The following is a 25,545-nucleotide window of genomic DNA, read 5'->3' on the forward strand; positions in this document are numbered from 1 at the left end:
TTAGACAATGTTTAGTAAAGAAAAGAAAAATCAGTTGTATTTCTCAAACCTAATATTTTTAACTGATTCAGTTTACAGAAAACCATTCCAGACAATTGCAATGTAAGATCACAAGACAAAGCAAAGGCTTTTGTTAACAAAGATATTGAAAATGTCACTCAACAACATTTGCCTGTAAAATACCAATTTATTTTAATACTTAAAAAAAACACCCAAATAAATCCAGTGATAAATGTTCATTATCAAGAATCAGCATAAAGTGCCAAATAGCAATAACTTTAACCAAAAACATATTGGAATGTCTCAAAAAAAAATTACACTGTTTGGGGGGGGGTAGAGAGAATTTTGGATAAAACTATCAGTTTGAGATTTGGCAAATCCCGCAATCCATTCATTCCCAATTCTGGACACATGCCAACTTGAAAGTACCACTGAAACCACACTCTGCAGGGCAGTCACTTTGATTTATTGCTATCAACCTTCCCCATTCCTATCTTGGATGGTGGTTTGATTGTTTGTTTTTTGTTTGTTTTAACTAAATCCACAAATTACAACCCCCCCAAGGCACTAAACCACAAACAAACAGAAAGCCCAGGATTGTCCCCAGAGTGTGCAGAAAGGAAACCCACTGACTGAAGGTGTTAAAATCTGTAGAAGACAGCAGGAGCCGTTGCGTGACATGAGGGTGATTCAGAATCTTGCCACTTTCCAAACACAGAGTTTATCAGTGGTCTTCCTTTCCATCTCGTTGGTGCCTAAAACATGAAGCTAGTTACTTGATCTTCTAGACTTTCTCTTCTGAAGTGTATGAATCATAAGTCGTTAAACAGTCACACACAAGCACAAACAAAAGGATAAACTTTAAAATTAAAATAAAAAAGCAAAAACTTCAGGAAGCTACTTCTGGTGTTGTGTCTTTAACAATGAGGATTCCTCTCCAATACATGAGCACCACCTTTTGACGTAAAGTTTAGCGAAGACATGCAAGATTTACACTCAGAAGCACCCAGGTTTTGGAAAGTCTGGCTGGATTTTTGTGCAGAGGAGGTTTGTATTTTTTTGTTTACCTTTTAAAACAAAATTAAATTAATCATATTCAGTTCTCCCCATTGTCTCTCTCAAGAATTTGGTCTAAAGTTTAGAATGGGGGGGAGGGATGAAGTTAATAGGGGCTAGAAGCTCTAGCATTTCATTTTGGAAGGTTTAAGTTCCTTTACTTGTGTGTGCAGTGTCTTGTGAACAGCTAGAGTCCTGGATTGGCAAAATCCTTTCCCACATTCTTGGCATTTAAACGGCTTTTCTTTAGAGTGGATATATCTGAGGAGAGAAAACGAGAGAGTACTTTAAAAAAATATATGTACATTTGACCTCTTCGTCAAAACACACTTTCATCTCAATTAGCTGGTACACAAAGTTTTGGTGAGAACAGGGAGCACTGATATCATGAAGAAAAATGTAACGGCTATGGATTTGGATCTGGAAATCCTACATTAACAGCACTGTGTGCTTCTGTGTTCATATGGCGCTCCAGTGTACATAAATTGCTCCATCCGTGTCAATATAAAATTGTGCTCTCTGATGCGCAAAGGAAGCTACACTTGGAGCCATTGCCCCCACTGCATTGCATAGTGACATGCAGTATCAGAGTAGGGATTGGAGAATCACCATGGTTTGAACTCACCTTGAAGCTCAGTCTATTTCATTCCCAGATGCAAGTTTTTGTTATTGTTTGAACAGGGAAAGTTTGCCTTTGGGTTCACAATTTCTAAAGTGTTCATCCAAATGCTTACTTTTCTCCATTGACTAAAGTGTGAACATGTGTGACTTTCCCCAATTCCCCGAAAATGCACATTTTTAAAGTGTGCATTTTTGTAACGAACACATTTTACAAATGCAAGCTCAAGCTTGGGAATATGTGAGCTTTGCCTGAAAAATGAGCTTGCGTTTGCATTCATGTCCAGGGGTGCCAATAGGGCAAGTTCTGATTTTAACAAACTGAAATTAAATTCTCATACATCCTTATATAGGCACTACCATGCCCCACAAGAGGTCACTGGATTGGAATGTCTGGCTTCAATGCAGCCCACTGATAAAGACATGTAAGTCCCATTGATTTCAACAGATATAAATCCTGTTTAACGGGGGTAATTCCTATTGTGTTCAGTAGGCAAATACACATAACTGTATGTTGGCTTGTGGCCCTTAAGTTCAAATCTCCAGCGTATACCTGTACTTTCTAGGTAGCCTCTGGAAAAGCCAAAACAGATGAAACCTTGGGAAGTGTGTGATCAGATCCCCTGATATTTTCATTTTTACCTAAAAAGACCTGCTGGGTTTCCACCACCATCCCAATTTTATCCCTCTCCCCCCAATATAAAATTGCCCCCTCCCAAAGCTGTTCTTAGCATCGGAACAGAGGCTAATTACCCAGGAGTAATACAGGCAACTCTCACTTCCCATCTTTAATCATCATAAAATTATGATTCAACATTGTTACTAAGCTTCTGTGGTAATGCAGTCTATAAATGAAATAACTAAAGTTTAGGTCCCACAGGAATCAGGTGGTGGCGACTGTTGCTTTTAAAGTTCCTTAGAAGTGCACTCACGCTTTCCACCTCAAAATAATTGTTAGCAATAAAACGGGGGAACCAGTTGACGGAAACATTGAAACGAGCATGACTGACATCCTTTTGTTGGTGATGGAGAGCTTGTCCACACAGGAGCTTCCCTTGCTACTGGACTTGGTACACATTTACACTGCAAATTTAAAGTGGTTTCAAACCAGTTTAACTGCCATGGGTTGTTCCAAAGAACTATGGGTTGTTTTTGATAATTTTGTTAGGGTGCCATAGGTTCCCTGTAAGATGTCCTTACAGTTTCCACAGTTCTTTGGTTCACAGCCACTACAGTTTGAAACTGGTTTAAATTTGTGGTGCAGATATGCTTTTTACTATACAACTAGAAATGTTGGGATCAATTTCAGTTGGGATCATTGTCAGTATTATGAGTGATATTCTGCTTATTTTCCTTTGTGTAGATGTCACCATTTGTCTTGACTCTGGGGAAGAGCACACCAAAAGCTATGAATAATCTAGCTTGGGGATTAGGCTACAGTGGTATCCTGATAACTTATGGACTGGAGGCACTCACTGATTGGATTCAGAGGACACAATAACCAGCGGTGGGTTAAATAGTCAACGGTTGGTTATTGTGTTGTCTGTCGAGACTTTTTCATACCATGGTTGGTTATTTGGCCAAAATAACACTGTGCAGTGTTGATTATTTGAACAACCATTGGTTATCGTGTCATGTGTTGGGCACCAGTTGCACACAGTTGGTTATTTTGGACGACTACAATGTCTCCTGACAAAAGTGACCAAAGTGGCAGCTGCTGCTCTAGTCCAGCTGGCAGAACTCACAATAGCTGATGGGATACCAGCAGGAAGAGGGAGGGGAATGTGTCAATCAATCAAACACACCATCGACTAATAGTCAACTCAACACTGGCCTTAATCCACACCACAGTTGATTATAATTATGTTGTGTGGGGAGTACCCCCTCGATAATCAACCATGGAGTTGACTATTAACCCACCATTGACTATTGTGTTGTCTGAATGCAATAACAGTACCTAAGGATAGTCCAAAAATGCACATGTGTTGATCCGTGTGTGTGTGCCTGTATATTACTGGAAAAATCAATTTTCCCCCTCCCCCAGTTACTTGGAGGATTACAGCAAAGGTCAGAGAGAACAGGTCTGGGGTGGGGTGGGCAGATGATGATGACATCATTCTTGCTAATCAAAAGGTCCTGATGCTTTGACCCAGAAAGCCCTGGCTCTATTACACTACAGTTAGTCTATAAAAATTGTCATTGCTTTCAGTGGCTTTCATGCAGACAGAAGTTGGGCTGTTGGGAAATGTTGTTTAGGATAGACCCAATGTGCAGATCGGGGGGTGGGGAACATATTGTATATAAAACTGAGAGTTTAAAAGCTGAGCAAACAAAGGCCTTGACCCACACTGTAGCTATACCGGTTGGTCTGTATTTAAGCTGCTACTGCTGCTTTTTAAAAAGTCCCACATAACTGAATCAGACTAAGGCTGTAATCCACTAAATTTCACTGAACTCAATGGGACGAACCTGCAAGAAAAAAATATTCAGCAGGATTTTGCTGAAAAGGGCTTCAATTAAAATACCTGGTTTTATCTGGATTGTGGATAGGGCTGTCTGAAAATCCAAATGAGTCTGTTGAATGCAAGCTCATTTTGTCTAGCATAACTCAATATATTCAAGGGTGGGTGGCATATTTCAGTTGGTGAGCACACTCTTTGCATCCAGAAAGGCAATCCCCAATATCTGCTCGTGAAAAGCTTCTAGATAGCAGTGTGAGAGAGCCTTCTGTTTGAGGCCTGGAGAGCCACTCCCAGCCAGAGTAAACAATACTGAGATATATTGATCAATGGTCTGACTCTGTATTGGCCAGCTTCCTATGTTCGTAAGCGGCATTACCACTGCTTGCCACATTTTTTATTTGCATCCTATTAGGGTGACCATATGAAAAGGAGGACAGGGCTCCTGTATCTTTAACAGTTGCATAGAAAAGGGAATTTCAGCAGGTGTCATTTGTATATATGGGGAACCTCGTGAAATTTCCTCTTCATCACAACAGTTAAAGCTGCAGGAGCTATACCAGAGTGGCCAGATTTAAAAGAGGGCATCTGCAGCTTTAACTGTTGTGATGAAGAGAAAATTTCACCAGGTTCCCCATATATACAAATGACACCTGCTGAAATTTCCTTTTCAATACAACTGTTAAAGATACAGGAGCCCTGTCCTCCTTTTCATATGGTCACCCTACATGCTATAATCAGCTACCAGAAGGTCTGTATATTAAGTCAAAGGTATCAGATTTAAGGCCCCGGGACCTATCAGGCCCTTTGTTATGTGTATGGCACCCTGTGACAAACCCAGCCTTCTAGAAATGTCTCTGTACAAAAAACATCCCCCTACCTGACCAGGCAGCCAAATTTGCATTATTACACATCCCAAGATGACTCTCTCTACCCTTTATGACTCAGCCTTATGTTAAATAGGAATCTGTAAGTATCACCAAGAAGATACATGATTGGTGTATGTGAATTCCCTCTCTGGGAGTTGCCCAGCCCTCATGGAAATGCTTCCATTTGGAAAATCTACCTGTCTCTTTAAGTGGCTGGCCAAGAATAAAGCCAGGAGCCCGTGCCCTTTCCCATTCATAGATTTTTTTGGAGGGCCCAAACAACAGGATCTTCTGCTCATAGCTCTCCTGTGTTTTCTCCCTGCTTCTTCCATCTTTTTCCCCCATACTGCGTAAAATCCGTAAAGATGGAATAGCTGCACTATGCCTTTTGATTGCTAGCGCTAAGAAGACCTCGCCATCTGGAAACATCCCGAGCCATTCGATGGAGTCTCATATCTGCAAGCTGCTTTGGTGAATTATTCTCAGGATTTTTGGTTCCTGACACTCTAACCAGCCTTGCCCAACCTAGTACCCTCCAGATGTTTTAGACGTAAACTCCCATCAGTTCCAGCTAGCATGGCCAATGGCCAGGAATGCTGGGAGTTGTTGTCCAAAACATCTGGAAGGGATTAGGTCGACAAACTCTGTTCTATACCACTCAATCATTTTCAGGGCCAAAGTGTGAAAATAGCAGTGTAGCTGGCAGATCCACCGTCTCAGCCCTAGTTAGCTGATGAACAGTGGAATCCTATGCATATTTACTCAGAGGTAAGTCCCAAGAAGTTCAAAGGAGGCTTACTTCTAGGTTGGATTACAGCTTTCATTGGTGTTGCTCACACTAGACAGGTGAGACAATAACGGGGTATGATTTTTGCAATAGATCCTTTTAGATGCCTTTTCCCCCTGCCCTGGCAGATACGTATATACACTTGTGAGGGGGCAGGGGGAGAGTGGAGCATCAGAAAGAGGAGTTTGGGGAATGGGCATTTGTACTCCACAATGAAGCAGAACTGATATTTTTTGTGAAAAAGTATGGAAGCAGTGGCTGGGCATCTGCTCAGTGGAGAAGCTGACCTAGATCATTTGGGGTGTACGCAAGTGACCTTTCACAAAGATCTTTACTGGTTTGTGCATGGCAGTAGAAAATAAGATGGAACAGTAGAAGTTGTAATATGTCATGTTACCAGTGGTGCCATCAGAGAAGGACTTTGGGGTAGCCGTCCCCATCCCCACACAGCAGAATGAGCAGGAAGACCACCAAATGTGACAGCACTGGCTGACCACATTTTAAAGGAAGTGACATCATACACACCAGCAACTAAACAGTGGGAGCGCCATGAGACCATTGAGTCCAGATTTTAAATGAATCTAATTCAGACTTCCCCAACCTGCTGCCCTCCAGATGTTTTGAACATCAGCTCCCATCTGCCCCAGCTTTCATGGCCAATAGTCAGGAATTCTGGAAATGGTAGTTCAAAATATCTGAAGGGCATTTGGTTGGGGAAGGGTGATTTAATTGTATCACTGCATGTTACAGATCTTGTCTTAATTTTCTTGTATTTGGGGGGTTTCTAGCTCTAAACTGACAGCAAGAACGACCTACACAGCACATCCAAAAGTTACCCAACATATAAGGGGCATCTTTAACTCTGATGCAGCAGCACCATAGCATTTGTTTATGATCAGAGTGGGCAACCTGTGGCCCTCTAGGTGGTTAGTATTACGACTCCCATCATCCCCCGCCATAAGCTATGCTGGCTGAGGCTGATGGGAGTTGTAGGCCAAAACATCTGGAGGGCCACAAGTGGCCCAGCTTATACAAACCATATTATGGTAAATAATCTCTTGAATGATGCACTCTACGATTATTTATAAGCAGGGGCATTGCTAGGCTTGGTCCCATGGGTCTCAACCCCAGATTTATTCCACAGAGCCCTACATGTCCATTGGTGCCAATGGAAGTTTTTCTTTTTCTCAGCTTAATTGCTGGGGGGGGGGGTTGCAGCTGGGGAGAGAAAGGTTAAGCCACCTCCCCCTCATGCTGCAATGCCACCCCAACCCTCCACTCTGCAAGGCAATTAGGCTTAGAAAAAATCTTCCCACTGCTGCCAATGTGAGTTTTTTTCCCCCTGACTTTAGCCGTCATGCCAGGTATTTCCAGGGACAACACAATTGGTGAGGGGAGGGCTAATCCCCCACTTCCCTGTGCATTGTTGACCTTCAAAGCTTTTCACGGTCTAGCTCCTGCCTATCTCTCCTCTCTCATCTCACACTATTGCCCCGCTCGTGCTCTTCGCTCCTCCGACGCCATGCTTCTTGCCCGCCCAAGGGTCTCTACTTCCCTTGCTCGGCTTCGTCCATTTTCCTCTGCTGCCCCTCGTGCCTGGAATGCTCTTCCAGAACACTTGAGAACTACCAACTCAATCACAGCTTTTAAAACACAGCTAAAAACTTTTCTTTTCCCTATAGCTTTTAAACTTTGAGTTTGTTCTGACTCTATACTGTTAGCTTCACCCTTCCCGGTGCCTGTTTACACTTCCCTGTGCCTGTTTGCATTCTCTTTCCCTCCTTATTGTTTACTACAACTTTATTAGATTGTAAGCCTATGCGGCAGGGTCTTGCTATTTACTGTGTTATCTGTACAGCACCATGTACATCGATGGTGCTATATAAATAAATAATAATAATAATAATAATTGTGGGCCCCCAAAATCCCCCTCAACATGGCAATTAAATTTAGGGAGGAAAACTTCCACTGATGTCAATGGAAAGACTGGGCCTCAAATCTTTTATCGCCTCTGTTTGGGCTTAACATGGGCATCCCCTACAAACCCATTAAACGCATGGGCCTACCTGTGATCCCTCAAGTGGTCTTGTCTCCTGAAGGCCTTGTGGCAAATGTCGCAGGTGTATGGCCTTTCATCCGTGTGGGTTCTTTCGTGAATCAAAAGGTTGTACGACTTGGTGAAGTGTCTGCCGCAGAACTTGCACACAAATTCCTTCTTGGTTTTGGACGGCAAGCGCCCCCGGGTGGGCTTCTTCTCGGGCGAAAGTTTGGTGACTTCGAGCAAGGAGCCCAGGCCTGGAGGGGAACCGTGGCTCTCCATCTGTCCCAGTTTCGAATGGTCCTCTTGGGTGGCCGCCACGGCCAGGTTGGCAAAATCAAACCTGGGCTTGGCTTTGAGTGGCATGTGCGCTGTTTCATGCTTGGGGTGGATGACGTGTGGGAACAGAGGGAAGGCCGGCAGCTGAAACCGGGCATCCACCAGGCTGGCCATGCCCGGCACTTTGGAGAAAGACGAGCGGGGCAGATGCATGGCTGGGTAGCCCAAGGTCCATTGGTGGAGGTGAACGGCATGGAGGGCGCTGAAGCCATAGAGGTTGGGCAGGTGGTCCGAAGGCACTGCAGGCAGGCCATTGAAAGCCTGCAGGAAGGAATAGTTGGTGAGCTGCAGGGAAGGGTGGATGGGTACCGGGGCGGGCAAAGTCTTGCTACCCATGGTGGCAGAGAAGCCTGAGAGAGGCGGCGAGGGCCTGCAAGAGATGGGAGGAAACACACGCACGTGTCTGATTATTACCAGACTGAGTAAATGAATTACAGAGCAAAGGAGCTTTTGCTTTTACTTTACTTGGCCACGCTTACATTTTATTTAATTTAATAGTTCAGTGATATCCTGCCTTCTTCCAAGGTTCTCAAGGCAACTCATATAATATTCTATCCCCTCGTATCATTTTATCTTCACAACAGCCCTGTGAGGTAGGTTAGGCTGAGAGTGAGTGACTGGTCCAAGGTTACCCATACAGCTTCATGGCTGAGTGGGGATTTGAACCTGAGTATCCCCAGTCTTAGTCCACTACAAACACAGTGGTTGGAACAAGGAGAGCTAGTGTGTAGCGTAGTGGTTCAGAGGCTATATGACTAAGGCTGCAATCCTACACACACTACCCAGGAACATGCATCATTGAACACAATGGAACTTCTGACATAGAGGACTGCGCTGTAAGGCACTGACCTGCATATCAGGAAATGTTGCCTTCGCCCTAGGCAAACCACTCACTCTCAGCCTCATCCCCATCTGCAGTACACTGATTTACCTGACAGAAGTTGTGTTCATTATAACTAGAAAATGCACATGAAGCACTTTGAACAATTGGGAGTGCTATACAAACACTAAGTATTATTATTCACTGCTGTTATTATAGCAGCTACATCCATTGATTTAAGGGCATCCCAAGTAGTGTGTGGGATGCTTTACAAATAAAGGGAACAGATGTTGTCTGTGTCCTAGGTACACTATAAGGCAGCCTTCCATAAACTGGTGCCCTCCAGATGTTTTGGACTAAAACTCCCAGCATTCCTGTTCATTGGCCCTGCTGGTTGGGGCTGGTGTGTGAACTGTCATCCAAAACTGTGGTGGGGAAGACTGAGGAAGGTCTCTGAGTAGAAACTAGAAGTTTAAAAGGGAGGGGGAGATCAATAACTGCCAATGATCAGCCAGGCTGTGTGAACGATTGCCTGAGGCCCCTGCCTCACAAAGAATGGCAGATTTTGCAAGTAAGATTGTAAGTTTGAGGTGCAAAGACCATCATACCACTGATTTTCATAAGCTGCTCTGGAGCACTTTTTGGTTAAAGGGTGAGATAAAACTCCAGTATTTGAGGCAGTAAGCCTGTGTGCACCAGGTGCTGGGGAACATGGGTGGGAGGGTGCTGCTGCACCATGTCCCACTTATTCATCCCTGGCCGATGGCTGGTTGGCCACTGTGTGAACAGAGTGCTGGTCTAGATGGACCCTTGGTCTGATCCAGCATGGCTCTTCTTATGTTCTTATGATTTAAATGAAGAACAAATTCTTATGGAATCTGTTGATTCACTGTGAGGTTACTCCCCAAATAAGGCCTGAGCTACCCAGTGGGAAACAGCAGGGCCGGGCCGACCATCAGGCAGAGAGAGGCAGCTGCCTCAGGCAGCAGGTGCTGAGGGGTGGGGAATAGTGGTGAGGGGTTAGAGGCCAGAGCTGCGTGTGCCATGCAGAGTGCTCTGTGCCCCCTTGGCTAGCCTGTTTGGGAGGGAAGCCACTGTCCTTTTGCCAGTGCTGAAGTAAGATTCATCTACCGAACCGGTCAGCTTCTGTACAGGGAACAGGGAGAGGCACCATTTTGTTCTTCGCCTCAGGCAGCAAAATGTCCTGGGCCAACCCTAGGAAAGAGTAGAGATTTGGGCTGCACTGTAATGGGATCCTGAAGTGAGTTGCTTTCCTTTTTCACCACAGGAATAATTGCAAGACATTCACTTTGGTGGGAGGAGGCACAAGGTTCAGGGATACCTTTGGGGTGAAGCTAAGCTTTTCCATTGACCCTAATTTCTCCAAGGAAGAGTTTTTGCTGTCCACCTCCCCCACCCACCCACCCACCCACCCCAAGGCAGGATTACTTTCAATTCTGACTCAACTCCTAAAGGCGCTGTCTATATAGGGCAAGAATGGGGAATGGGTCGCTTTCCAGATGTTGCTGGACTGCAACTCCCATAAGCCCTCAACACTGGCTATGCTGGCTGGGGTCATTTCTACTCCTGCTTTCCCCCCCCCCATCCCTGTGCATCCAAATGACACACAGGGGATCCCAGGAGCAGGCAGGGACGATCCCTCCATTTTCCTGGGATAATCCTTAGGTGTAGAAAGGGCCTAGGAGACATGCTCCCCAACAAGGGCCACATTCCCCACCAGACATGGGGGAAACCAAGCAGAGTTGTCTTTGTGGGTCAAGCTGGAGTGGGAAGGAGCTGATTTTTACTTACTGTCCTACCTAGAGACAGCACATGGCAAACGCACAGGCTCTTTCCATTGGCTCTCCACCCTTCGGAGGAACCAATGGGAATTTTCCAGTGCTTACAGACCCCTAAGCTAAACCCCTGTCTTCCCAGCATGGATTGAATTCCTCTGTGGATCGGTGAACCAATATGTCACTGATTGGGAGAATAGAAGGGGGTGCAGTACAGGCCTGCACCTGCTCATCGTATAGGGCTAAACTGGGGATGGGAATGTGAGCAAGCACATCAGCCTCGTTCCCATGTGCCCGGCTTCAGTGGAATGGAATTGCATAGCTTAGGTGTGCCCATGTCCCCAGATGCCGAGGAAAGCCCAAGTGTGGGTTGACCCTGGCCAGAAGCTGCTGCCTTTCCGAGCTGCGGCCTCCTCGGTGAGTTCTCTGCCTCTTCTCTCTCTCTCCAGCCCAGCCGCTTCAACTTTGACCTCCAATTTGCTTTGGAAAGCAGAGAACAAGGATTTAACATAGCTGACTTCAAAGCTTTGCCTCGGCGCAGGGCCCCCTCCTTCCTTCGCCTGGTCCATGTCAGCAGAGCGTGGCCTGCCCTTTCTACATCGTCGGAAAGGCTTGGGTGGGGTGGGGGGAGAGGACTGGTCGCCACTTCTCACACGCCACCCTTGAGTTCACCACACACACACACACACACACACACATACTCCCCAGATGTTTTGGACTTCAACTCCTTTCGCCTAGCCAGTGGGAGGAACGCTGGGAGTTGTAGTCCAAATCATCCGGTGGGGGGGGGGGGATACCAGGTTGGGGAAAGCTGCCTTAAAGTGCAATCCTATGCATATTCAGAGAGAAAAATCTCCTACAACTTCCAGGATTCCCCAGCCAGCCATGCCGGCTGGGGAATCCTGGGAATTGTAGGACTTTTTTTTTTCTGTATGAACATGCATAAGTTTGTGCCCTTAGACTTACGCCCAAGTAAGTGCAGCTTGATCCAAAGTAACCCTAAATTAACAGAAGCCATCTGGTCTCTCCCCACCCCCCCTTCGGTGCTGTCGATTGTGTCAATCGTGTAAGACGAGGAGAAAAACTTCTATCTTCTCGCTATATTTGGGATCAACGACCGAATGTTTTTTATACAGATTCGGGGGAGCAGGGCTCAAACCAAGCCAGTGGTTTTTCAACCAGCCAAGCAGGAATGTTGGTGGGTTGGTGGGGAGGAGATACAGTCCTAAAACAAGAGGGAACAGTTGCATAAGACCTGGTCCCTCAAATTTCCTGCATCAGGTGAGGTGGTTAGTGATAAAGCATTTGCTTTGCCTGCAGAAGCTTCCAGGTTCAATCCCCGCAGTGGAGGCTGGTGGCTCCGATTTTGATGGGGATATGAATCTATTTTGGGTTTCAGGAGACTGGTGGGGCGGGGTGGGAGGGGGTCACCTCTGGGCTGTCAATAGGCACCACTGCCAATCTTGTCAGAACAGGGCTTCTTCTAATGCTATGATGCGGGGATCTCGGTCTCTATATAATAGCACACACATACTAGAAGATCCCTACGTGCCTCCATCATTAGTGCTGGCAAGGGCTGTCTACACTATTGCCTAGGAAGCGCTCGTCCCTAGCCTTTCCCTCTTCCTCCAGGTGTTTTTGACCAATTCCCATCAGCCCCAGCCAGCATGGCCAATGGTCAGAAATGATGGGACTTGTAATCCAAAACATCTGGAGGGCACCAGGTTGGGGAAGACTGCTCTGACCCGTGATGCAGGAGTATAAATCCACAAGGATTTGGGGGCATGATCCGGCCAAAGACAGGGCACTTTTAAATCCTAGTGGGTTTCAACAGGTGTTAAGGTTCAAATCGTAAAAAGAACACTTTAGACAGAATCGTTGGAGTGAAGGGTCCAGACCATCTGTAATTGCTATGGTTGGGGGTGGGTGGGGAGAGAGAGATTTCCCACGTATGGTAGAAACAGAATGGACCATACTGGTGTATGTCTTGGTAAGTCCTATTTATCATCCTTCAGGTGGTGGGGTCCATTTAGACCAGCCTTCCCCAACCTGGTGCCCTCCAGATGTTTTGTACGACAACTCCCAGCACTCCTGACCATTGGCCATGCTAGCTGGGACTGATAGGAGTTGAAGTCCAGAACATTTGGGGGGTACCATGTTGCAGGAGGCTGGTTTGGACCTAATGCACATCTCTTCACTGGGACTGCACCCCTGAACAGGGAGAAGTGTCGTGCCAATCAATGCAGACTAATGCTGCCATCCTAGATTTTCCCCGGAGGAAACCTGTTTAGGATTGGGCGGTGTGAAGCACAACTGGGGGCGGGCAGGATTGCAGCCAGAGAGAGCATTTGCTTCTAACTTAGCCTTCGCGGTTCCGACAGTTCCAAAGTTTGCATGTAAGACGCCACGTGATCTTGCTTCCTGATGGCACGCAGTACCCTTGCCTTCCCCAACCTGGTGTCCTCCAGATATGCTGGACTACAATTCCAAGCATCCCCTAGCCACTCTGGCTGGGGTGGGGGAGAAAGTGGGGCAGATCGCAAGGAGTTGTTGGGAAACCGCCCAGAGAGCTTCGGTATTGGGCGGTATAAAAATGTAATAAATAAATAAATAAATAAATAAATAAATAAATAAATAAAGGCTGCCATACAGGATTCTCAGGTGTTCCGTTCTTTGCCTGGTTCTAAACATAGATTTGCCTGGTTCTGAGCCGAGCAGGGTTGAGTGGGAGTTTGCTGGCTTTCGATCAAACATGACCAGTTACAGGGGTTTTTTTGTTTTGTTTTCGCATGTTTTGTTTTTTGCGAAGTTTATTTAATTTCCCTCTTTCCCCAGCGGAGAGGTTACCCAATAAATAAAAAATAAACAAAAAACGACAACACACACACACAAATCAGTTGCAAAATAGGAATGAGAAGGAAATCTTACAATATATGAATTGTAATAAGTGTGGAGTGGGGGGGGAGGGGGAAAAAGATGTGGATTGGGGAGGCAAAAGGAAACTTGCCGTCCAGCTTCGGTGAAAAGGAAAAAGAAGATTAAAAGGCGGGATCTTCTCACTCCAGAGTTGCCCCAAGTCCACCTTTCACACCACTTTACATAAATCAGCCTCAAAAAAAAAGGGGGGGGGATTTCGAAGCCTAGAGGAATTCCATCGCATTGACCCAGAATAAACGAGAGTGACATTTCGCCAGGATTTGCCTTTTCTAATTGGATAAATTTGGTATAGTGGCCGATTAAAACACACACACTGCAGCCTCCCTTCCTTCAAATCCCCCTCCCCATTAACTCTTTAAGAGCCGTCGAGCTGTTTGAGGCACAGGATGTCTTTCCCTTATTCGCCTGCACAATCCCTTTTATTAGTGAGTCTTTAGTATGAAATTGCATCTGTTTTAGGGCGTTTCGCCCAGTGTTGAAAACCAGCCGCTCAGGTGATCTGGAATGGAACCCGTTTCTTTTCAGGGCGAACTGATCTTTAAACACGGTTTAGGCAAAAGTAAAATCAATAAAACATACTTTCCTGTTAAGTGTGCTTAGGAACAGAAACACACGGTTTCATAAAACGAAAATATTGGACCATCTGGTCGGGTTCTCTCTCCTCTTTCTCCTTTACACACTAAGCATATAAGTACCACAGAGTTCCGTGAGACTTGCTTCCTACTAAGTGTGTTTAGGATTGCAGCCTAGATCATGGTTGTGCCTTTTAGACTGCACTCCTAATCCGATTTACTAGGGACTAAACCCCATGGAATACAGTGGAATTTACTTCTAAGTAAACATGCCCAGGATGGTGTTATTAAACTGTTTTGGTTTGAGTGCTGGACGATACTAACATCGCAAGACTATTCAATTCGACTCAAAAAACAATTCAGTCCCATTGAGTGCAATGGACTCACTCCCAGATAAGTGAGAATGGGATTGCACTCTGTATGGAATCTAAGCGAGAAGAAGGCATGTACTATACTATATTGCCTTATATTTCAACCTTGTTGAAATCTAAGACATATATGCCAGAAATATTTACAACTGGATCCACAATCCAGTAAACAGCCCTTGCGTTTTATTTAAACATGTGTATAAATCCGCTTTACTGGGCATTCAGGCTGCAATCCTATGGGGTTTTGTAGGAGTAAGCCCCTCTGAACTCCACAGGACTTCCTCCCAAGTAAACACGCCTCAAATTGACACTACAAGTTAATCCGATTTCAGTGCAACCCTGGCTTCAACTGTCAACGTGGTTAGGAGGTATCTCGTAGTTTTGCTTTGTTTTAAAAGGACAGAATATAGTTCATTTTAAATCCAAGGATTGCGTTTTAACCGGATTTTGGATGGATCTGTTAGACATAAATCTTGTCCCCGCTGGGGGCGATGGGTTGTGGATTGGAGAGGGAGAAGAGAGAGCTTTCAACCACCGCAGAAAATGTTCAGACGCACAAAACGAGTAAAAAGCGGTCTTTAACCGATTCTGTAACCCGAAAGGAAGGGAAATCTATTCATAATACCATCCATTGTGCTAATGATTTTTTCCCCGTAGAGACAGTTGATCTTAAAACAAAGGCAGATTGCGGGGGTGGGGGGGAGTTCAGGCTTGTACAAGTTTGCTGGCCCGGGTCCAGATGTGTAAGTTACACTTTTCTTCTGTTACACAACGGAGGGAAGAGACAGCGACGAGGAGAAACGTCCCAGCGACCCTTTTAGGACATCAAAGGTAAGATTTTCTGGAGGTCTGCAGTGACAGACCGCCGCCCGCCCTCGCCGCTGCCGCCCTCTCCTCCCCATCACGGAGCCGGTTGCTTCTTTTATTTCAGTGTCACCTCCACCTTTAAATTCTGTTTCATGTCAACAGATCTTTATCGGCATTTTTTTTTTAAATGAGAAGAGTCTGGGAGTTCTCAGCCACTCCACGCTCCCACCTTTCCCCTGCCCTCAATGGCAATAAAACAGGGTCCCGTTTTTTCTTTAAAAAAAAAAATGAGGTGGGGGGACAAACTCAAATTGCTGGGTAAATTGAAGAACCGGTTTACTCGTGATCCAGGCGGCGGAGGAGGAGGAGGACATAGGCTGCATCCTAAAACAATTAGTTGAGGATAAACCTCATTGGGTACAATTGAATTCGGAGTATGCAGGCATAAGATTGCGCTGTCAGGCTGCGAATCTGCGCACGCTTACTTGGGAGTAAGCACCACTGAACTGGCCAAACTTACTTCCGAGTAAACATGCATAGGGCTGGTGCTGTGAAGGAACGATCCAGCCAAGTTTCGCTCTCCAAGACTGCAATCCTACACCCCTTTACCTGGAGCAAGCACCACTGAATTCAATGGGACTTACAAGTCCCCATAAAAAGCAAAGGTAGCCGTGTTGGGCCATAAAGGGGGGGAGGGGAAATCCCACCATCCGTGCTAGTGCAATCCCGTTTATCAGGGCGACTCAAGGGTCACACACAAAAACAAAAAACGTGCGAGGTTACCAGATCTGTTCATTAGATAAAATGTTATTAAATGCAGAGGGGCTTTTGGGGGGATCAGGTGGGAGAGGTGAGAAAAATGGCTGGTTTGATGTTGAACTAATAAAGGATATTATACAGATGTGGATTGTCCAAGTTTTGTGGGGACTCAGTATCCCAGTTCCGTTGATTTCAACCGGACTCGCTTGGGGCTGGACCGCACCCCTCAAAGGGCCCGATCCCGCGCGCCGCTTTTCTTGGCCACACTCCGGACAGAGCGAGACTTTCTTCCGAGTAAACGTGGTTAGGGTAGGGCCGCGGGTGTCTTTACTTACGATCTCTCGGGGTCTATGAATGCGATCTGTCCTGGCTCCTTGCTTGCAATCGCTCGGCTTTTTCGCTTCTCAAACGCGCAGCCTTGAAAGCCCGAGAGGCACGAAGCGCCTGCTGCCGAGGGAGCAACTGGTAGCCCGGGGCTTGAAAAGCCGCCCCTAAACCACCTCGCCACGGGCCGGGCTTTCTGTTGGGCGGCGGCGGAGGGGGTGGGGAGGCGTCACTGAAGACAAACCCTGTGGATTTCGACGGAGCTGCCAGGCAAGGCGGAGCCTCCCAATCCACAGCCCACGGAAGACCGCGACAAATCTTGCCTGGACTCCCTTGGGTCCTCCGTGTACACGTATTTAATGACAGCTTAATTCCAACACTCATTTTACTCAGGGCCAAAACAGACAGCATTTTCAATGTGGATCTCTCTCTCTCTCTCTCTTTCTCTTTCTCTCTCTCTCACACACACACTTTCTTCTTCTTCTTCCTCCTCCTTCTTCTCACTCACTCATATTTATTCTGATCTGGATCGAGACCCCAGCGTGAGGGTAAGGGGTGCTTTTAAAATCCGGATTGGGACCCCTGCACCTACTCTAGTGTAAGAACGAAAAGGAGACAGAGCTGCTAGAGGCACATTTAAAAGTACTGTCTTGTTTTGGCCCTCAGAAGTCAGTCCTAGCAAATTGAAAGGGGATTGCTTAAGTGTAACTATGCTTAGAATTGAGCCCTCTCGCATCCCACGAAGTGAATCTGCCAAGAAAGCCTGCTTTGGATCCCAGCCCTGCTTACTTTCGGGTAAGGGCCCAATCTTATGCATGGTTAGACTGGGGAAAGTGCTACAACTCCCAGCTTTCCACCAGCCAGACATGCTGGCTGGTGCATGCTGAGAGAATTGTAGGACTTCTGTTTAAACATGGATAGGATTGGACCCTAAGTGTGCTTAACCAGCACAGATCTTTTCCTTTCCAGACTACGATGTGATGATAGGCGACTCAGCCCTCTTGGTAAAGCTAAGCAGGTTCAAATCTGGTCAGGGTGTGGATAGGAGACTTCCAGGAGAGCAACAAGGTGGGATATCAGAGGGGCTTACTCCCAAGTAAAAGTGCACATAAGACTGTTTTGTAAATCTGCAGCTTCAGGGTAAAGTCCAATATTAGTCTAGTTTAAGTCCCACTCATTCCAATGGATCTACTCCAAATACAACTAACATTGGCTGCAACCGGGAAGCCCCTCCTCACAACCCACTTAACACTTGCGACCCTCAGCAAAGTTGCTCGTATAGTTCTTTGAAAAGAATGGAGCTTCAGTACGCAGTAGTCAGCTTTTTAAGCACCGGTTGTAAATCAAAACAATTGGATTCAAATCCATATAGGCCCACTCCCAAACACATTTAAGGCCTAAGTCTCCTTTGATAGCCATCGGATTTTACTTCCACATAGATAGATTTTTTTATCACCCGGGCGGGAAAGGAATACGCCTGTAATAAAGAGATAAGATGGTGTATAAATCTTGCCATATAAAAATTGGATTGTCGTCTATCCACACCTTGATCCAATCCTAGGCACGTTTACTTGGAAGCAAATCCAGTTGCTTTCAAGGAAACTGACTGCCAAAAAAAAGGGTTTGTCTACATTTAGAGTTTAGCATGGGTCAGCACGGAGTTGAAGCTGATTTATCCAACAGCTCCCCGCCTGCCCCGTTATTTTTTGTCCCAGTCACTTTGAGGAGGGGGCAAAGGATCTTGGGATGCCTCACCACGATGGGGAAGGAGACTCACTTTAAGGAGATTCAACCCCTGTCCATGCCACAATTTTGCAACATTCACTTTAAAATGGTGTAGTGGTTAGACTGGGGGTGGAGGTTGTCTTGTGATGCAACACACTCAGCCATGAACTTCACTGGGGCAGGATCTACACTACTGCTATAAAACGGTTTACAACAGTAGTGACAACTGTTGGGGCCCAGGACACACTGCAGTGTATGTACAGTTTTCAAACTATTTTCAAAGAGTCATATTCTGCTTGGTGTAGATCTGGCCTGGGTGACTGCCTGGTCACTACTCTCAGCCTAACCTTACCTCACAGGGTTGTTGTGAGGATAACATGGAACGGAGGCGGATCATGTAAGCTGCCTGAGTTCCTTGCAAGAGGAAAAAAGGTGGGAAGAAATAAAATAATAATAATAATAATAATAATAATAATAATAATAATAATAATATAAAGTAAGCTTCTGGATCTAGTTCTTTAATTTTCAAAGAGAGGGGGAGGGGAGGAACATCACCAATTGATCAGTAAGGCTGCAATCCTAAACTGACTTACTTGGGAGTAAGCACCATTGAACATAATGGAAATAGACATGCACAGGACTGCTCTGTGAGACTTAAATCTGCTGCCCCCACCTTTCCAGGGTGCCGGGTTGGTCAATGGGTGGAAAGGCACTAAGAATTCCTTGAGTGAGATTGTCCATTTGTTTACTAAAAAAAAAGCTGGCTGATGTACACTTCCCTATATTCGAGTTGGGGCCATTTACTTCCCCGCCCCCTCCTACTGCTAGGCCTCAGTACCACGACAATTGTTACAAGGTGGAGATGACCCCACCCCTTCTGGGGGCTAGGAAAGGGCCAGGCTTTGAGTTACTTTCTGCAGCTGATCAAAACTGATCATCTTCCACCTGTTTGGCTGGAATGTTTTGCCCAATGGCACTTCTCTTTGTGGGTTTATTTTAACATAATAAGCAAAAAGGATAACCCAGAGCCAGTTGTGGCACCTTAAAGACCAACAAATTTATCCTGGCGAAAGGTTTTGTGGACTACAGCCCACTTCATTTGATGCGTGGACTGTCTTGGAGAGAGTTATACATTGGGGAGAGGGGGAGGATTGTAAACAATGAGGTCAGAAAGAAATTAAATGCAAAATGTGACAATCCCATTACTAAAAGAATAGTATGAAAAGGATTTCAGACAAACACAGCCTCTGGGGAAAGAAAAGACCTAGCAAAAGCCAGGAAATTCTTTCTGGCCCAGGCCGATGCCCGCTGCAGAGCCAGCTACTACGAAAGAATAGGGCAGTGGACTTCCCCTCCAACACACTGCTCTGTTTGTGGCTGCAGCAGGCGCTGCTTCGAGGGAGGCCACGGTCCGGCCAGTCCCACAGTGTTCTGTCAAAGGCCTTTACAGCCCTTCTCATGAGTTTTGAAGACAAACTCATGTTCCCAGAAGGAGATGCTCAGAACCAGACTCTCGCTTTATAGAATCATAGAATAGTAGAGTTGGAAGGGGCCTATAAGGCCATCGAGTCCAACCCCCTGGACTCGATGTCCTAATCCTGGAGGGCATGGTGCGGAGGCCATCCCGTATCCATGCACTCACCTGACATGTTGGGCTCATCTACACCAGCAGGATATTCCACTATGAAAGTGGTATGAGAGTGGTATAGAAAAGTCAAGAGCCACACTACTGCTTTACAGCGGTACTAAAGTGCACTGGCAACTGCTGGGCAGCAACGGGCATGGCTTTAAATCCTTGTCTAGCAGCTATGTCCTTTGTTCTGTTCTACTCTGGAGTAGGCACTGGGGCTCAACCGGATCTTAAACACCCCTCCTACACGCCAGGCTGAATGAGGCTCCCCTGCGCTTACTCTAGAGTAAAAATGGGGGGGTGAGTAGCAGCTAGATAGAATTTTAAAGTCATGCCGGTTTGGCTTGGGAAGTAAGCTGTCTACTGAAAGGAGGGAGGAGACCAGCGTACAAAGATGGTGTCAACGGTGCAGGGTGAAAAGGAGTTTTCACCGGCCTCTATGAAACGCCCTTCCAATTTTGAAGCCAGGGGCGTCTGGCATGCGTTCACATCACGATCCGCTTCGATCTCCGTCTGTTTGAACTGCCCTGACGCGTTGAGGTCAGTCCAATCAAAAGCGTCAGACCGAGGACGGGGTAGAGGCGAGCTGTAAATCCCGTTCAGCCCCGCGGAGGAGTGGATCGCACAGGAAAACGGTAATCGCCTTCCTCTAACCAGCACCGCTGTGGCAGAGGCGAGGGAATCTCTCCCTGTTAGCCAAAAGAAAAGAAAATACACACACGCAAAAAAGAAAAAAGAAAGAAAGAAAGAATAAAACCCCTCCTTGCTATTTCTCTTGTGTTAGGGCCGCAGTGAAATTCCTCTTAATTTTATGGTCATCTTGTGGTTTGGTTTGGTTTTTGGACTTTTCAGACTAAATTATCAATGAGCCTGCTAGTTTTGGGTTGTTGTTTTTTAAAGGGAGGGGGATTTGCAGATGAAATACTCGACTCATAAATAACGAGCGGGGCTCCCCCCTCCCTAATTCGTTCCACATGTACGAACGGCCGAAGTAAATTAGCTTTCTGGCTTTTCAAATGACTACATTAAACACACACACTCACCTCTGGATTCGAGAGGGGGGAAATGTCGCACAAGTTGCAAACAAACCCCGGCTGTCAACCCAACGAATGAGCTGCACCATGAGTCGGGAGGTTGTGGGTCTCTGTGTGTGTGTTCTTAAAAATAATTGACATGATGCCTTGGGGGGGGGGGTTAATTTCTTTAACGAGGCGGATTTTGTTTCTGTTTCGTAGTTTTGCTTTTTTTCTGTCCAGAAGACATTTCTTTGTTGCTTACCAAAAAAGCAGGAGGTGAAAATCCTACATTTCAGATAAATACTTAGAAACGTGTGTTATTCCTTCTTAATCCAAACTTAGTCGAAGTAGAGCCATTGAAATCGACGTGACAGAAATTAGCCATGGCTCATCAAGTTCCATTGAGTTCAATGGGGCTGCTCTAAGGACAGACGAAGTTTTGCGTTATATGGAATTTTCTGTTCTTTCTTTTTAAAGATTGTAACCATTTCGTGTTCATATTGGAAATGGCCCCTTCTTCCTTTTGCTGTCTTCCTTTCCCCCCAGCCGCCCCTTACATTTCCAATTGGAAGGTCCTTGATATTTATAGTAATAATATCAATAACATCAATAATAATAGCTTTTTAGATAAATACGTGGAGGGGAATCTTGCAGAATGTAAAAGGAATTTACTTCTGAGTAAAAGCGCTTAGGATCCTAGCCTGATCTCCGAATTACCCCTCCCCTTGTTCAGCCCAAACCTAAGTAGCGCGCTGGGGCCTTCCCAAAGAGAGACACCCCCCCACCCTTTTTATTATGATTTCTTTGCCACGGGCAGCCCAGGAGGAAATCGAGCCTGGCCTCTACCTGTGTGTATAGGAAACAAAACAGGAAAGTGAATTGGCGTTGGCTCCAGGCATGGCGTACATTCAGCTTTCTGGAAAGGGCAGAACGGGGATCTCCTCCACCGGAGTTATGTGCGGCTCTAATTGCGCGTGAACGAGTTAATTGCGTCCCTTAATGAGGCCTGGAAGCAGCCGTGATGAGCCTTGCCTTGGAGAGCCGCGCCAAAAGATTTCGGGGGGGGGGGGGGCGTTAAAATCACGTTGCATCACGCAATCCGTGCTGACAAGCCCTCGCAGTTGTTTGCACACAGCCGGAAAACTAGCCCTTTCCTGCTCTTCCTCCTCCCCCCCCCCTTCGAAAACTAGAGATCGCTGGGATCAAGCGTTCACAACAGCATTTGAAAGAGCCCCTACTGTCAGCAACAGTAGCTGCGACCTACAAAACCATTCCGGCACAGTGGATTCAGTCTCTTCCGCCCCCGCCCGCCCCACCCTCTCACGCACACGCAGGGGAAATAGAGCTGCTAAAATCTCGAAGATCTCCTTTGGGGGCATTGCTACCTGGAGGAGGAAAAGAGGCGCTAAGGTAGGTTTTCAGGCGAAGAAGGCGGCGGGTTTCAATCCACGCCTGAAAACTCTAGAAATCCAAATTCCATCAAACGAACAGCAGGAGGTCCCGAGCTTTAAAGTAAAGCTAATGTCTATACGTAGGGCTGGATCTACACTACCGTTTTAAAGCGCTTTATAACAATTTCGACAACTGTATATGGAGCGTGTCCTGGGCCCCAACAGTTGTCAAAACTGTTCTAAAGCGCTTTAAAGCAGCAGTGTAGGAGACGTGATTCAGTGTAGAATGAGTTTAGGATTGGGAGGGGGGAGCAACGTCAATTGTGGAAATGTCACCCTGTACGGGTTATAGGACGCTAGCAATTTATTTATTTATTTATTTATTTAATTGCATTTATATACCGCCCCACAGCCGAAGCTCTCTGGGCGGTTTACAACAATTAAAAATAGTAAACATTAAAAGTATACAAAAATTTAAAAAACATAAAAACAGTATAAAAACAACAGTATCCATTTAAAAAACAACAATCTGTCCTTGACCGACAGCGCAGCCCTGTGCAGGTTTCCTCAGAAGCAAGTCCCCACTGCAAGGGCACCGTGCATAGGCTCGAGGCAAAGCGCACGTTTTCCACTGGGCTTTGGAATCCACATCTTGGGTGGCCTCCCTTTGAAGGCGAGGGTGACGCTGGAAGCGTTTTTTACGCGTCGCTCTCTTTTCGTGATTTGGTGAACGTGAATACGGGACAGAAAGGGGAAGAGAGCCGCCCGCGCTGCAGTTCTACTTTCCTTTCTCCTTCTGTTTCCCTGTAAAGTGATGGGGCTCTATTCTTAAACGGCAGCAACAGTTTGACTCCGAGGGACTTAAAACGCCCCAGCTGCATTGGGACTGATTGATTTTTATTTTGAGGTGTGGAGAGAGGAGACCAAGAACTAGAAGCTGCCACCCAAAACATCTTTGGAAGAACTTCCGAGTAAACACGGTTAGGGGGTAGAAACTCCCCCCTCCGCGCGCCCCCAGACCCAGTTATAAACCACATGACTCGGAAATAACTCCCATAGGGCCTAGCAGAATCGAATACACATCCGCGCACGCGGAATCGCAGCGTCCCTCCGCAGCGTGGCCTGGGGCTATGCAACCACGCTGCCACTCACAGAAGTGGACAGCATGAAGCGTACAGCCCTGTTCTCTTCGCAATGCCACCCCCCTTTTTTGTTTTAACCGGAACGTAGTCAACCTATACATGCTCGGAATGAAGTCCCCCTCCCCACATTTCGGGGGTGGGGTGGGGTTACTCTTCAGTAAGCGTGAGCAGGACTTGAACCCTCGCTATCCATCTGAGCTAGAAGCCAAAGCCTCGCCGGAGGAAAAGAAGGCGGCATCCTCTCCCCACACCCCTAAAAAAAGCGACAGGGGTGTAAGAACCGACCGATGGAGGGAAATTCATATTGCGGGGTGGGGGGATGCCAGCCACACACCTTTTCAAATGCCTTCGCTTTCTGGGATCCAAAACAGACCCTATTACTAGATGATGCTTTAGGCTGCAGATCCCGTTCCTTCCAACTTATCAAGGGGTTGTAGCCAACGTTTGCCCTACTTAGAGTAGTGCCACTGTAATCAATTGACGTTACGTTAGCATGGGATGAAACCCCGTGGCAGGATCGAGGTGGGAGCCAATTCACCTAGGTTTTCAGAAATATATCGGGCCTTAGAAGCGAGTGCCCACTTATTTATGATTGTTTACACATCAGTTTGAGGGGGTAAGGAATTATTTCTACTAAATAAACCGACTTTTGTTTTTCTGCTCCCCTTTGAACATTCAGATGGATGGTACATCATACCACAGCCTTGAAGAAGGCAAGAGGCTGAGGGCAGTTCCATTCCGTCAATCCATAAGATTAGAGGACTTCGTATGTACCGTTTTTGGTTTTTTGTTGTTTTTATGCTGATACGAAAGAGCGAGAATCGGCGAAAAGCTATTTGTCGAAAGTACAGCGAACAGCCCTCTCACAAAACGCTTGGAGGCCTTGTAGTGGATGTGTTCACCCATCCCTTATGTAATGTATGCATGCATGGGAGTTGTAGACCCATTAGAGTAGACCGATTTAAAATGAATGGGACTTAATAGGATACAGCCCATCATTTTTCAGCAAAGCGAAAACAACGCCCGAATTTCTCTCCGTTCGATTGCCGTCACGATTTAAAACACGGTTAAGGCTTCAAATCTGTAGCCACTTATCTGGAAGTAAGTCCCATTGAACTTAATGGTCCGTAGTTCTAAACCGACACGTCTAGGACTGAGCTGGGAAAAGGGACTCACGTTCCATTCAAAATGAATGGGACTTTCTTCCCTTTCCATAGCGAAAGGATCGAAAGTGTTTAAAACAGAAAAGATATGAATTTTTAAAAGAGAGGCAAGGGCCGTGCACCTGCATAAAAGTCAGGCCCAGAAAGTAAAATACTACAAGAGGGAGAAATCCGATCAAAATCGAACCCAGTTGAACGGAAGTCCTTGCTTTTCACTACAGCGGATTTGACACATTTACTCCGATGTTTGTCCAATCGATTGCAAGCGCACACGTATTATTGCATTTAAAACGGCAGCCCACCCGCCCTTGCTAGAGACACTGATTTGAAAGGAAACTCCGGGCAAAGCGATAGGGCAGAGGTGGAGACGGATCGCGGTGTAAAAAATCGGAATTCGAAGCCAGTTCGCCTGGAGACGACCTCATGGAGAGACCCTTCCAAGCGAAGCTGCAGCAGGAACCTCTACCCGCTTCCTTGAGAGTAACGTCCGGACTGACTCAGTATTCCCCAGTAAATACGGGCAGGATGGGTTCGGGGTTGGGGGAATAGCAGCGCCTTAAAATCCGAGCCATTTCGGTTTGAACAAGTTGATCAGCAAGCAAAACCAAGCGTGCCCGACTGCTCCCTCGATCACCACCCCTGCCTTGGAAACACAGCTTTATATAAACACCAATCCGAAACTACTTTTGGAGGTCCGATCCCATTGATTTCAAGGGAATTTGCTTTTTTCAAATATCTGCTGTGTTTAGGAACCAGCCGTTCCCTCCTCCACCGAGTGCAGACAGTAGGTCCGATCCAGATTCAAACAAAGAGGGAAGCATTTTTATTTCAATTTTGTTTGCTTGTTTGAAGCACATAACTAACTAGCTCATAGGGCACAGCGTGCTCGTGAAACATCCCAGAATCTCGCCCGGAGGACCCCCGCTAGT

General features: G+C 46.3%; 1 protein-coding gene across 1 annotated transcript in view; it reads right to left on the bottom strand.

Moving 5' to 3' along the window:
• Positions 1 to 176: 176 nt before the first annotated feature.
• The window catches only part of OSR1 (odd-skipped related transcription factor 1), a 26,018-nt gene continuing 649 nt past the window's right edge, over positions 177 to 25,545 (bottom strand). The window contains exons 2-3 of the mRNA XM_063125844.1: positions 7,856 to 8,536; positions 177 to 1,317 (exon numbers count right to left, since the gene is read on the bottom strand). Coding sequence (XP_062981914.1) covers positions 1,182 to 1,317; positions 7,856 to 8,502 — 783 coding nt within the window. The 5' untranslated portion in view covers positions 8,503 to 8,536 and the 3' untranslated portion in view covers positions 177 to 1,181. The remainder of the gene's footprint in view (positions 1,318 to 7,855; positions 8,537 to 25,545) is intronic.

This window comes from Elgaria multicarinata, chromosome 4, assembly GCF_023053635.1.
Source record: "Elgaria multicarinata webbii isolate HBS135686 ecotype San Diego chromosome 4, rElgMul1.1.pri, whole genome shotgun sequence".
Lineage (NCBI taxonomy): Eukaryota > Metazoa > Chordata > Lepidosauria > Squamata > Anguidae > Elgaria > Elgaria multicarinata.